We start from the raw sequence: 15,329 nt of genomic DNA on the forward strand, positions 1-15,329 counted from the left end.
TCCAAACCACAGGTGTTGTGGTGGTCGAACACCTAATAAAGCCACTCCAATTCCTCCCAAGCCAAGCAGGACCAGGTGTGGCAAATTCAGAGGACCGGGAGCGGGAAACTACATAACTGGCAGTAACATGGAATCCTCATGCAGAACTTGCTTACTTCTTGCAGACATCAGAGCAGCATCCCAGTCCATTCTCCTACCTAGAGGGATTTGAGTAAGGACTCATAACAAAGCACATTGTTACAACCACCAAGGGTCTTTTCCAAAGTATAGCAGGGCAAATAAAGATGATTCAGTATCCATGGAACAGCACATGCGTCTGCCAGCAAGTGGTGCAGCTAGACCGCAGACAGACGTTTCTGCGGTCTGAAATATGTGCTACAATTAAGCCTTTCTGTGCTGAACAGCAGGCTTTCCCCAGTTCTGACTTCTTAAACCTGCAGCATTGCTCTGAAGAGCCTCACTCCAACGACAGTATACAAATAATAGCTGTACCAGATCTCTCCACAAGAGTGGGGCAGACCACTCTGATGTGAGGAAAGCAGTTCCCATAAGTCTTAGTAATAACTATGGAAGTTGTTGCATATGCGCGAAAGAAGATGGGCAGTAGCTTTAGAACAGTACCACCCAAAAGGCTTCCCTATACCCAGTCTTCCGGAGTTTTCCCGGGTAAGAGCACCGCCTAAAACGCACCTGATTCCTGTTGACCTGATCACCCCTTCTAGACTACACCAGTCTTATGTTCCTGAATTTTGACAGGGTCTTGGGCTTCAAGGGATGGGTAGGGTGAGGTGAACTCTTGTGCGACCCTGGGGTTTCACTACACAACAAAAATAGGAAGCACTCTTTAACGAAAGGTTTAAGGATGTGAAATCCAATCTCTGAATCGCCTATTTTAGAAGGACCTATCGTACCGAGTCCAAGTCCTCACCCTAGTCTACACATCTAAGTTCCTTAGTATTAACACACAGGACAATGTCCACTAAGTGACTCAGTTGCTGGTAGTTCCTATATTGCAGCAGCACACTTCTAGCTCCTTTTTAGGCCACCCTGACTCAATTAATTTAGGGGATATAGTGCCATGACTGGCACCACCACCTCCTCTTGAACTACTTGTCTCTCCTGCCTGTCTCAGGTATGCAGCAGGTCTTATGCAGTAGCCTGGCCTCTCTAATGCTGTGGATCCCGGATTACAGCCAGAGACTCTGACTCTGATTCAAGCTGATGCTCCTGGTCCTGGCAACTTGCCTCATGCTCTCCTCCTCCTCCTCCATCTGCCCCTCTCAGGCTCTCCATCTGAAACACCAATCCATGCTGAGTTTTGTCCATCCGACGCTCTCAGAGCTAAGACTCTTGCTCTATGCATAGAATGGCCATTGGGTCCAAAGCAATCTGTTAATATCCCATTCGCTTGCTAGCAACCTGCTTAACTGCTTGGTGCTTATCCCTCTGCAGTTTTCTTCCCCATCACTGCTCAGGGAGCTCGTGCAATAGCTAGTTACCGCTTTCCAGATTATCATAGGTGGCACATTTTACCCTTGAGGTCTCCTTTTAGCCTGGATGGTTTCTGACTCTTAATGTCATCCAAGGTAGCACTACAAGAGATCTGATGGGTACCCCATTTACCACCACAAGAGATTGCGTCACAGAGTGGAGGCCCCCGCCTGGCCTGCAGAATTCCTCATTCTCTCCTCACTAACTTGGCCCAAGTGACTTTTTGAAACATTGGCTAAAAGAGCTGAAACCTTTACGGGGACCTCAAGCCAAAGTGTCTTGGACTGTGCGAAGGGGGCATTCAAGCGTCCGGGTGAAAGAGCGATTAATCAGTAATTGACTGTAGTTTGGGTCAGAGATTCTGTTGGTGTGCTCCAAATAATGGTTACTTGCACGTCCGGTTCATCTTGCTTGGATGTTTTTCACTGATGCATGATGTTGTGGTGGGCAGGGACACTTGGTGCATGAATCTTCTTTGTGTGTAGCAAGAAACCCCCCAATGGAAGATGTTGTGAGTACTTTGCTTTATCCTTACTTTGATCCCCGTTGGTCTCTTCTGCTCCTTTCAGAAATCATTGTGCTCGGTACAGGGGACCGAGTTCAGCGACTAGACAGCTCCATTCTGAAGTTTATGAGACAAAAAGGTGTAGCCGTGGAGGTGCAGGACACGGTGAGAACTACAAGAAACATCATCTTTAAAGGGGATTTAATGTGTTATGTAAATGCTATAAAGATGAGAGCATTGGGTAGAATAGGGGTGGGTGCTGGAGGGCAAGCATGATTGGGCTCTCTCCATTGGATGCTCACTGACCCCAAGCACCATCCTCTCTCTATATGTGGACGCATGTCACTAAGGACAATAGAGGCGCTACTTGGTGTTTATGAATGTGGCAGGTGCACCTTGCCATGAATTTGTGGACCCCTTAAACCTATTGTGAAACTCATTAGCAAAATGATTATTTTCGATGATCAAAGGCTCTGGTGTGCTTGTATGTGAACTAGTACACAACCTGGCATGTGAACACCATCCTAAGCGCTTGTTTTTTAAGGCTTTAGTGTCACTCCACTCCAAAATCTGGTGCTTTGTGAGCCGGTGTTTTTCCAGAGCTTGGATATCTTATGCACACATTTCGAATGGATTGTGTCCTCGCATGTTTTCCTCCTCTTATATCTTCGTTTCCAGCTTCAGCCGCTTCAGAATTCTTTTTTTCTTCTCGATAGAGGGCGTTTTGCGTCGAGACGGTCAACCCGATGTCCCTCGAGGGCTTTCATCTCGATTGACGTCATTGTCGAGTACATATACCACGTGTAGCGCCCGTTGGCTTCAGTTCTGTTTTTCCACGATTGCTTTGAGAATTATGGCATGCTTCAGTTTTCCACAAAAAAGTTTTGAGATGGCCTCGTCTTCTACTCCTACTACTCTGAAGACGGGCTTCAAAATGTGCCTAGATTACAGCGCCAAAATGTCCATTACGGTCCTGCTTAAAATTTGCATCTGGTGCCTGGGCGTCGAGCACAAAACCGTCGACTGTCGATCCTGTCAGTCGATGACAGGTAAGGCCTTAAAAGAGAGAAAAGCGAAACTGTCAGTGGGAAGATTGTCACCAGTCCACTCCTTCAAAATTTCAGTCATCCCACGAGTCGAGAGATTCATCTCCTCATAAAATAAGGTTTAAAAAAACAATCCCACTCGAGGAGTACACATTCCACTTCGTCATAAAAAAACAAAGAGAAGGCATAGATCACCCTCTCCTTCTTTTTCTTCCTCAGATAAAAGGAGCGTAGTCTGCTGACTAAATCCTCCTCCAAAGATGAGTGGGAGCTCTTTAGAAAGGAAACGTGTAAAATCTTCGAGGAACAGGCCTGAAACGGTCGATGGCTATTATGAGACCAAGGCAAAACCCATCAAGCCTGGGTCATAAGCCTAAGAGTACTCGATGAGACGAGAAATCGAAGAAACCGTTGAGTCGAGGGTCGTCATCAACATGCCATTGAGAGGTGGAAATAGAATAAAAGTGTTAAGAAAACTGGAAGCTATCTGGATATGTAATATGGACTGTTGCATAACAGGTTTGAATACGGACTGAGAAATGGGACATTTTTTATAATTATGGTCATGGTATCGGCACATACATAATTTAAATATTGAAATGTTACACAGCATGATGATTGACATATGTGCATCTGTAATTATGCCACAAGATTTCAAATGAACCAGCATAATCTTCTCGTGACGACTGGTACACAATTATAGATAAAAAACAAAGAGTGCCCTTTCTAATGACGATGAACAATGTGTCCGTTTAATTTCAGAAAATGCATACCTGAATATGCTCAAACAAAATGGTGTAATTACCTCATTCAAATTCTATCTTTTAATTGCAAAAGAATCACAAGATAACAACAAATGTAATGATAGAATTCAAAGTTCACATAATGATTAATAAGAAATAACACCCAGCGGTAACAACAGGGCTTCAAATGTTTCAGAAACACATGGTATAGATTATACTCAGGCTAAGCTTCACCGCTTCTGGTCCCAATCCAACATGGAAGCCTAAAACGTGATGACGTCACCACATGCTTAATTACGCATAAACGTCTACACGTAGAAATATAAAAACCGCCATTGTTAAACCAGTGAATGGATTATCATGTCCATCTGACACACTGAAATGAGTGAGGAAGAAAAACAATCCACACAGAGGTAAGATGATTCAAATAATATATTTAATATTATATAGTTTATAAATGAACCATTACTTACAGATACGAGGAGCGCACAATAGAATGAGGACACGCCGAGAAGTAATTAAAGGGAGACAGAGAACGGAACAAGTTTAATTCAACTGGAGAAACAAAGACGTAAGTTTTTTTTTTCATATAATAAAAGCTGAAGATTCAGGGCTGTTAACTAATTTATCAGTTGTGCAATCTCTAAATATTATTTTGGGGACCCAACCCATGTCATTCATTCTCCTGTTTCCAAAATCTTTTCAGGCAACACTCCCTCCTGAGGAACTATTTCACATGATGGGGAAACACGTGTAGAGGGATAGACAAATTGTGAAAACACCAGACGAATGGTTGAGGGATATACAAACTGTTTAAACACCAGATGAATGGTTTACAAAACTGTAATGAACTGACAAATTGTGTTTACAAAACTGTTAAAGCAATCGTGAAATTGAATTGCAAGAAAAAATTGAAAAAGATGAAAGTTAGAAGCAACGTAATTTAGATTTGTGAAAACAAACAAAAGTAAAAAAAAACTTTTTTTTTGGAAGCGCATAACCAAGGGTACTTGTGATTCATTCATAGCAATGATGGCTGATCACACTCCTGAAAGAGACAGCTTATTTATTTATTTATTTATTGCATTTATAAAGCACACAAACAGCCCAAAGGCATTGTGGCGCTGTTACATGGAGAGCGGGTTAGTTACAGAGGTATTGCATTTTGCGTTACATAGTGTTACATGGAAGAGGATTTGGTTACAGAGGGCTTACATAATGTGATTTCATCATTAGAGCGTTACATACGGCTAGCACATCATGATTGCGTATTGGCCTAGCATGGTAGCGGTGCATAACGGTGCGTGCTTTTCATGTAAAGGTTTAAGTAAATAGCCATGTTTTGATGGTCTTATGAAAAGCAAGGTTTCTGTTTTCAGGGAGAGCAGCAAGGAATTCCATTGCTTTGCAGTGACTTCTTTAAACTGATAAACAATAGTAAGGAGGCCATGTGTGAGTCTCTGCAATCAGGTCTGGAGACTGCATTAGCAGAGCCATGGCGGCAAGCACGATCATACACAGATTTGTATGGTTAAGCAAGTCAGGGTTTGCAAATTATGTGTAATCTAGACACCTCAACATGCCCTTTGACAGCTCACACTTACTTGGTAATAAGGCTGACGAAAGCCTTGAGAAGCTGCAGACCTCAAAGGCGGCAGCCAAGTCCCTTGGTGCTGCTACAGGCAGCAACAGCCTTTTCACCCCATCGGATCATCTTGTAGAGGCAGGTCCTTTCGCTACTGCTCCTCAGTTGGAAGAGCGAGAGGACAGGCTGGTCAAATGGGTAAAAGAAGATTCCCTTGTGGTGGACGAGGGAGAGGTGCAAAGTCCGTCAAGCAGCAGCATCTTTACCATCAGCTTCTGCTTCAGCAGCCTCAAAACCTCTGGGTTCTTGACTCATGACGCTGGTGGGAGGCAGACTGTCACAGTATCTGAAAGAATGGCAATTTATTACTCTGGATGCAAGGGCACTGGAAACAGTAGCCTAAGGTCACTGCCTCCGCTTCCTCCAGAGACCTCAGCATCATCCACCGGGAAGCCATTTGCTAATTGTTCCAGACCCATTCCTGTTGCAGGACATTTTGACACTGCTAGAGAAAGGTGCTATAGGACCAGTACCTTTGATGGAGAGGAGCAAAGGATGGTATTCTACCTGTGGTTCTGAGCAATTCAAGAAGGAATCTCCCTATCAGCAGTTCACCTTGCCGGAGAGGAGAACACAGCGGCGGACGCTCTGAGTAGGCAGAGCACGGTCTCCCACAAGTGAGGGCTAGCTCAGGAAGTCTTCCAAGAGTTCTTCACCCTTTTGGGAACCACTCAAGTGGATCCGTTTGCGACCAGTGTCAACCAGAAGTGCAAACTGTTCTGCTCCAGCGAATTTCACCCAAGAGGAGCTCTAGGAGACGAGTTCATAGTGGACTTGGAGTTTCCACTCCTGTACACATTTCCTCGAGTCCCCGTCATTCCTCAAGTCATCAGGAGGTTGAGAATGTTTGTGAAACTCATGATCCTTATTGCCCCAGACTGGACCAAGATAATGTGGTACCTGGACCTCTGGACGTGTCCATCTGCCCTTTAATACATCTTCCACTAAGAGCAGACCTTCTCTCGCGAGAGGAGGGTCGGGTTCTCCATCCAGAGGTCTAGACACTCAGCCTTCATGTATGGTTTCTGAGAGGCTGAGATACAAAGATTGGGACCTCCAGGATGACGTAATGGAGGCCAGCAACAAAATCCGTATACCGCTGCCATTGAAACAAGTTCTGCAGCTGGTGTAGGGAGAAAGATGTGGACCCTTTTCAATGCGATACGCCTACGCATAGTTTCTGCTGCATTTGGCAAATCTGGGGCTCCAGATTGGAACAGTCCAGGGTTATCTAGCAGCGCTCTCCATATTAAAGCGCACCTTGGAGGAGGCATCCTACTTCAAAATTCCCTCGACTCAATTTCTTAAAGGTCTCACAAATGTGTTTCCTCCTACACCTTTCCAATTTCCAACTTGGTATATTCATTTGGTTTAAATGTTTTTGACGTGTGCTCCTTTCGAGCCACTCAATTCCTCCCCTTTAAGGTTGCTAACTTATAAAACTATTTTGTTAGTAGCGATAACACAAGCCCGCAGGGTGAGTGAGTGGCAGGACTTAACATGTAAACATCAGTTTACCACCTTTTACAAGGATAAGTTGTCATTAAGGTCAAACCCTCTTTTCTACCCAAGATTGTATCGGATTGCCATTTAGGACAAAAGATTGCGCTTCCGGCCTTCTATCCTCCACCTCATCCTGGCAAGGAAGAGGAAAGATTTCATAGACTTGACTCTAGGAAAGCTCTAAGCTTTTATGTTTCAAGAATGGCAAAGTTGCGACAGCACAACCAACTTTTCATTAGTTATACAGGATACAAACTAGGTCTGTCAGTTACCAAACAAATTGGCTATTTCGGAGTGCTGCAGGCTAGCTGGGAAAGATCCCCCAGAAGGCTTAAGGGCTCATTACTCTAGGGGCGTGGCAACTTCCTCAGCACTTCAGGGGAGTTTGGATAAGGATATCTGCAAGGCAACTACCTGGTCCACCATCCACACGTTTACAAAACATTATTGTTTAGACACCTCTAACAATGAGGGAAGATTTGGGAAGGCAGTTCTATGCTCCATTCTTGACAAACATTAACTGTCAAATTCTTACTCCCTACTCCAAAAGAACTTAGACTCCCAAAGCAATATTATCATATACGTGGGAGGACACAATCCATTCGAAGAACAAGTTACTTACCCCTGGTAATGGTCTTTCTACTGGGTGTTCCTCCCACGTATTCCTCATCGCCCTTCCAACCTACCCCACTGTAGAATTTCCGAGCTTTAGACTTTACGCTCTCTTAGGGTCTGATGATTCAAGGCACTTGTCAATGGCAGTAATTCTGCCTATGGGTTGGTGAAAAAATAGAACTGAAGCCAACGGGTGCTGCACATTGTATATGTACTCAACGATGACGTCAACCAAGATGGAAGCCCTCTAGGTACATTGGGTCGACCGTCTCGATGCACAGCGCCCTCTGCTGAGAAGAAAATGTTTTTCCAAAGCAGGAAACAAAGCAATACGTGGAAGGAATATCCAGTCGAAAGAACATTACCAGGGGTAAGTAACTTGCTCTTCTTGCTTAAAAACAGTTCATATTTTTATGTAAAAATATTGGCACGCGCAGAAACTCTGTTGTCTTGCTGAATCTGTGAAACACATAACGGTCTGCCGCACTGACAAATATGTTCTTCTACCTGGGTTAGGGGGTTCTCAACTGTTAAAACCATCACAGCTGGGTAAAGCCATAACTCTTCTGCTGGGATAGCCAGATGGGGCTTCCTGGGAGAAAAGGGATCAGGGAAGGTCAGCAAAAAATGTTAGCCCTCCATTTTGGTCTGATTTGAGGCAAAGGCAGTATGTGCTGAGCTGTGCTGACAAGCAACTACTCAGAATATCAGGCGATCTCCCCTCCTGAAACTGGAAGCCACACAGAGCTCAACTTAGAGGGACTGTTACATGCTTTGCCCCACGTGGCTGAAAACTGTCCAGGTTGCCACATTAAAAGTCGAGCAAGAAATTGGGGTTAGGAATTCATTTTTAGTAATAAGAGAGCGAAGTTTGAGCTAGCTATATCTGAGTACTCATGGTCCCAAAGATCTGCTAGGTGACAGTTCCAGCCAAAATAAGTTGTTGGGCCAGAAAATTATGAATATAGTGTCACATAAAGGATTCAAGTTCATTGAGGCTGCCGGGTGTTATGCTTTCAAAAGGTGAACCTGAGATTTCATTGTGTCAGAAAGTAATGGAAGGGCACTGTATGACATGTCACACCTTACACTTGTATTCAAAGACGACGCAGCGTGATCAACAAATCTTACTTTTGCGTGAGATCTAAATTTATCTGCTTTCTTCTGCAGGCCAACGCCTGTGCAACATTCAACTTCTTGACCAGTGAAAGGCGACTCGCTGCTGCTGCCCTGATCCCTCCACTCCACGTTGAGAGAGAATTTGCATAAGCCTGACAACTCTTAGAAAACTACACCGAGGAGGCCAATTGGGGCACAAAGAAATTCCCAACTGCAAAGACTGGACTGAACTGCTTCCTGCGTTTTACACACAAAGGTTGACCATTGGCCACTGATGCATACAAAATGTGTCCTCTTCGTGGGAAAATAGTGAGACTTCTAGGAATGAATTAGTTGAGGCATGGCCCGTGTTCACCAACAGCGACCGTAGTCTTTAAGCCAAAATGTGGGCTTTATTTGTTTGTTTGTTTTATTAATTTGTATAGCGCTCCAGACCCGTAGATAGAAGGGCGCTTAAAGAAGCGGTTATAGGCATGAGATACACATTTACATAGTACAGCAATTTACATAGATTACATGGTGCAGGCAGCAATTACATATAATATAGGCAAGGTAGCGGCCTTAGGGAGGTGACGGTCTTCGAAGGTGAGGGTAAATGCTATTCTTTGTTCAGTAACCAACCAATAACCTGTTTCCTAAAGATTGGAAAGGACTCAATAGTTTTAATGTTGAATGGAAGGGTGTTCCAAAGTTGGGAGGCAAGCACTGTGAAACTAGTGCCTCCTGCTCTTTTTAGAGCAAATCTAGGCACTGACAGGCATAAGGAGTTGGATGATCTGGTGGTTCTGCTGGCGGTTTTTAAGGTAAATTTATTGGTGAGATACGGTGGGGCTAAATGGTTTAGGGACTTGTAAGTGAGGCAGATGGATTTGAGGTCAATTTTTTTGCTGTATGGAAAGCCATTTACACGCTTTCCTGGTTGTGGAGATGTTCTCTCGCCTTGGGATGTTAAGTGCTGCACGTAGGGCATTATTTTGGAGAACCTGGAGTTTGTTGATTATGGATTAGTTGGCTCCTAGGTACAGGCTATTGCAGTAGTCCAGTTTGGACTGAATGAGGGCTCTGGCAAGAGTGAGGCAGCTGTTGGGGGATAGGAAGGGTCTGCTAGCCCTGTTTTCAGATGTATTTCTCAGCAGAGTAGAAATAAGATCTGACAGCAGCTAAAGATCACATTGATCATCAACGTCCATAAATCTGTTTTACATACATTTAAATTTAGGATACTTATTTTTTGATTGCAGCCGAAATGTATTCTTTGTGCAACAAAGGAAACGGATTCATTTAATACTACAAGATGCCTCTGTGTGTTGCCTTTTTTCTGGAGGAATGCTGTGTTCCTCCTGGGTTTTTCACCCCAAGCAAAGGACTTTTTGCTGAACCGACTGCTGCCACTTCTAATTTATTGACCTATATTTATTTCACCCTGTTTGGATTATCAACTCTGCCCCATACAGAGAGGAAGTGTCCCTATTCTTTGGAAAAGTCGAAATCTGTTCTCTTGCACCCTTTGTTTCCTGTGGTTTAGCTATTTACTATTCCAGTTTACCGCCTATGCACCCATATGGAGGTTACTTATCTTGCATGCAACTTTTCTCTTAATGTTTTCTGAAGTTCAGGTAGACCACATCAATTGTTCTCCTGGGATCTAAGCCCTGGACGTTTAGTTCAATTTCTGTTCTTGTAATTCTGTGTTTACACTGTACTCCACCAATCTTCCTTTCACTATTTTGACCCCTACGACGAGGTCAGGCCAACAGGGATCACACCTCATCTCTGTGTCACTTTAAATAAATGCAATTTAATCTGCTTTTGACTAGCATGCAACCATTGCAGCAGTCTCCAGCGAGCAGTAAAATTCCTTGTCAGTGGTTTGGCTGATTACTTGTTCATCTCCTCCTTGCACCCCACTTTACCTCAGCTGTCCAATTTTCTAAAATATATTTGGTAGTTACAGCTGATCTGCAACACCGTCCCCTATTCAGTGCAGCAAACCTACATCTTTACTTTCCACTGTAAATACTTTGCCAAATTTCTGGGTCCTCCTGCCAACCAACATACTAAAAACAGTCAAATGAGCGTACGGCCATTTCTCTGAACCTAAATGTCATGTCTCCCATAATCCTTGACACATCAATTATGGTAATGGGTGAAGTCTACAGACTGACCCCCTCCCCTCATTGGCCAATTGCTATATCCTTGTTGCCCAGATTGTGCATATTATGTTGAGCCTGGGAGTGGGGGCATGACAGTGGAAAAGTGTGAAAATTAAATGGGGGGCCGTTTGTGAAGGCTGGTGGTAGGAGTGCCTCAGATGCTTAATATACCCATCAAATATAAGGGACAGAATTAAGATCATTAAAATTGTTATTTGCATGCAATAGTAAATGCACAGTATTATGTGGGTTCTCCCCCACAACCACCCCTCATACTATCTATACACACATTATTTTTGATTGAACTACCAAAAGTAGGATGAACTAAATTACAACTATCAACTCTGTTTTTTCAAAACCACCATATACGATTATTGCAGAGTCCTCAACTGCAATCAGTTTCTGTAGGGTATTCATTTTTTAACTGTATTCTCCTCACCTTTTAGTGCAGTATCAAATACTAGATGTGTGAGGTCCTTGCTATTATAGTCAGTCTGTCAGAAATGACTTTCCTGAACATAACAAATCAAACGGCACCCATCACATACGTCTACTAATTAAAACGTCACAGTACTAGTCATCTCTGTAAAAATAAATGTAATTTTCCATTCACCGCAAACGTATCTTGCAGTGTCTTTCTCACATGTTGCAATGTACTGTTTAACTTATATGTTAGGACTACTGGCTGCTGATCTTGCTGGACGCGTACATCGCTTCAAGAAGTTTAAAATGTTCATAATCAGTTATTTATAGCAAAAAGATCATTTTCTCCAAACAGCGTCAAAACTATTTTCTCATGGGAGATTTGACAGTGATTTCTAAATTCCGTGGCAGCACATCCATAATGGGCAATGGGCCCAAAAGTGCAACCCATTGTGGACTAACTAAGTCAGCCCAGTGTTAACACTGAGCGCTCCCTCAGCTGCTTGGTGCCTCTAAGGCAGTGCCCCTAGGCTGGCTTTAACTGTCAAAGGGAACAAGTTTCCTTTTGACAGTTTGGCCTCCCCCGCTCGAATGGCCCAATAAGCCATGAAAGGCCAGGGGGATTTTGCTTACCAAGCCTTGCATGGCCCATTGGAGTTACATGCTGGGGATCTGCAGGCTTGAGTGTGCATACAGTGCGCTCTTGCACCTCACCAAACATTCAGATGTTCTGGGGTGTTAATATGGGAGTGCTCCAGCTCCTCCATGAGTGCAGGAACCAGGTTGCTCTGCCCGCTTCTTGGTTCCTTTGGCACTGATTGTGACCAAATCAGTGGCTTTTAAAAAATGTAATTGCTACAAAGTCCTTCAGAGGTGTGAGAAACCTGAGGGTATTCTCCCATACAGTCCTCGAGAATCCCTTATTCAGGTGGCCAGGGAAGGGCTGGTGCTCTCGGATCCCAATGCTGGGGGTGGATGAGCGAGGGCGGATAACCTGCGTAGGGGAGCCCTGGGTTATGCTGGGGGGGGGTGAGGAGGAGGAGGAGGATGCCCCAGTTGATGCATAGTATTATATTGGAAAAAGGGATGAGAAAGACTGGGTCCTTGAGGCTTTTATAGGCTGTACCAACTCAACTGCCCCTCCACCCAATGAACCTCCTTTACCAGAATCCGACATCCCCTCCACATCTGGTAAATCCATTCCCAAACACCCAGTCTACTTTGATAAAACACTAGTGTTCCCACAAATCCCATGTTCATTTCACGATAATAATCCCGGTCATTCCCGTTGGTTTCACAAACCTTACCAATCTCGTCCTTCTGAGTTTACCAAACCCCTTAGTATGAATGTTATAATTCAATATAACACCTCTTCCTCATCCTACCCCGTCGGATACTTAGCAACTCTACCCCCCCCTGCTCTTTTCTAACACAAACACTTTCCCCTACTGTGGAAAACAACGGTCTAACAGTGCGTTTACCTGACGTGTCCCAACCCAAGGGTCAGGCAATTGACCAGAACCACACACACCTGATGGCCCTTTCCCTTCCCGACATGGATAAATGGTGGAGCACTAGAGCACATTATGAGCAAGACAGACCACACAACGAGACAGCTATCCAAGCACAGCAGTTCTAGAGGAGGAGAAAGGCGGCGAGAACCGAAAGGGTGACAAGGAGAGAAGCGACCTTGCCCTTTCCGGCCCATGCCCGCGAAGGAATCTTAAAACAGCAAACAATAGCCAGCGTGTGTAGCAGCAGATGTCAACGATACACGGAGCATGCCTACACTGATAGTCAGAACAGAGAGAGACGCTTGCTACTGTGATACCGGCCTTCACTCCGGAGACCAGAAAATCAGTACATCACAGCCGGCGAGTCGAGGGGAGAGCCGATAAGAAACCGAACTGTGTTGAACGAAAGTCGCAATTGACAAATTATGGGAAGTTCAAAGAACTGTTAACAAATTAGAGGGAAACCAGCTGCAGGGGGTTCGGCACCATGTGGTTGCTTACTCGAGACACTCTGGTTGATCTCCCGTTTTGGGGAAACTACGATACCAGAAGGCCTTAGGAGAGCTGCAATGAAATTGTCAGAGTGGTCATACAGGGGTCTAGCAAAATCCTCTGTACAGTGGAAGTCTTTGACCGCCGAACCATTGGAAAGGTAAAGGAGATGAATCCTGCATAGTGAGAAAAGAGCTATATCTGAGACTGGCAAGAGTAAACCCGACTAAGGGATGCCGATGGAAGGGGCCTGAAGTCCCAATGAAAGGTGTGTTTGCAAGAGTGAACCCGACAGAGGGATGTCCATAGTAAACTGTTTAAAAAGACAATAAGGCTTGTGAATGCCACAGATTAAATTGTTTTAGCTGGTGTGAACCTGACTGAGGGAGGTCGATATTCGAAAGGGGTTTCAGCTCGGAAGAGGGAGACCCAGGGGTGAAAAGCGATCACCCAACGACAAGTGAATGCCGTAGTGAACCCGACGGAGTTAGGCAAACATTTTGAGAAGGGTCTGAGCCTGGAAGAGGGGGACTCGGGAGTGAAAAGCAGTCACCCAAAGATTTGTGAATGCAAAAGGAAAAAGCGTATGAATGAGAGCCGTAGTGACCCTGACAGAGGGAGACTGCTATTCAAGAAGGTTCTGAACCCGCAAGAAGGGGATCCAGGGGTGAAAAGCCAGCACCCCATCAACCAGTGAATGCACCAGAGAAACCTTTTGAATACAAGCCAGAGGGAACCTGACGGAAGGAGGATGATATTTGAGAGGGGTCTGAGCCCGGTAGAGGGGGACCCAGGGGTGAAGAATCATCACCCAAGTACAATCGGAAAGGAACTTTTTGTTTGTTACTTTGACCAAATCAGGTTCTTGGAGGCAAGAAACTTTTTTGTAGAAAAGAGACTTAACCACCGAAGGTCCTGATAGCTGAAAATGGAACTGTCGTCTCGTGCTGGGAAAGCTCGAGTCCCACCTTGTCCCGTTCTCAAAACACGGGTGAGGGAAACCCCAAGCTACCACATCCTGACTTTTCATTTGGGAACACTTCTTTCTTGTGAACCGTAACCCACACTCCTTTTTGTATTTAGTTGTAAAGATTGGCAATAGTTTCTTTTTTTAGTATAGGCCTTTTTATTTGAAAAGGCACCACTAGGACGGCCTTATTATTATTTGCTGGTCGTAGCTTGCTCCCATCTTAGATTTAGGTTTAGTGTAGGCATTTTTCCCACCTGTGTATGCAGTTTAATAAACACCCTTGAACTGTGATAACTTGTGTCTGTCTTTACTGTTGCCACAGTGAGTTCCTTACAGAGGCCATTATATTACTTAACCCAGCTTCTGGGTTTCTCCCTTTGGCTAATGTTTGAAAGATTCAAGAATATCATGGGAAGAAAATATTTTGGTGGTAAAGTAACAAAGTTTGCATTAATAATTGGCTTTATATTTATGTAGCTGTCAGCATAATTTATAATTCTGGACAGCACACAATGCATCCTTAGATACAATGCAAGACCTCTAGTCACATCATGTGATTTATTTCTTCTTGTTGCTGAAATGGCTAACTCATCCAGTGTTGGATTGGAAAGTGGATACAAAGCAGCCCTGCATCGTGAGAGCTGGGTTTAAATACCACAGGAGCCAGTGCCTTTTTGGAATCAACCTTAAGGGCTCGCAAAAAGTACTAGCCAACTAACATTAGTTAGTAGTTTTTATAAAGGGCGAGTACCATTTGCATGATACTCTACCTTGCTGGCGAGTATGGGGATGTTAGAAACATATTGTCCATTTACTGCAAGCACACTTTGTTTGCAATAAATGGCAAATACAGGTTTCACTGTGTATGCTTGACAGCATAGCAGCAAATATGTAGTGTGCTTATGGCGATATGCATCATTTTACAAAAAGCACTGGTAAATACGTTGTCACCTTGGGGCAAGTGCATTTCTCTTAGGTAGAGTATGTTGACAAAGGATCTCGCCCTTGTGGTCTAATGGGATTTGTAAGAATTTGCAAAGACTGACCTTGCATTATTTTTAAATGTTAATTGAATAACTACAGAATTAAATTAAGCAGACTTCAGTAAAA

The 15,329-nt window shown here is 44.1% G+C and overlaps 1 protein-coding gene across 2 annotated transcripts in view; it reads left to right on the plus strand.

Moving 5' to 3' along the window:
- Positions 1–14,513, plus strand: part of LOC138566314 (NADH dehydrogenase [ubiquinone] 1 alpha subcomplex assembly factor 3-like) — a 73,004-nt gene extending 58,491 nt beyond the window's left edge. For both annotated transcript variants that reach the window (XM_069643427.1, XM_069643426.1), the window contains exons 5-6: positions 2,061–2,161; positions 8,719–14,513. In XM_069643427.1, coding sequence (XP_069499528.1) covers positions 2,061–2,161; positions 8,719–8,817 — 200 coding nt within the window. In that variant the 3' untranslated portion in view covers positions 8,818–14,513. The remainder of the gene's footprint in view (positions 1–2,060; positions 2,162–8,718) is intronic.
- Positions 14,514–15,329: the final 816 nt, after the last annotated feature.

Source organism: Ambystoma mexicanum, chromosome 2p (assembly GCF_040938575.1).
Source record: "Ambystoma mexicanum isolate Mex_15411 chromosome 2p, UKY_AmexF1_1, whole genome shotgun sequence".
NCBI lineage: Eukaryota > Metazoa > Chordata > Amphibia > Caudata > Ambystomatidae > Ambystoma > Ambystoma mexicanum.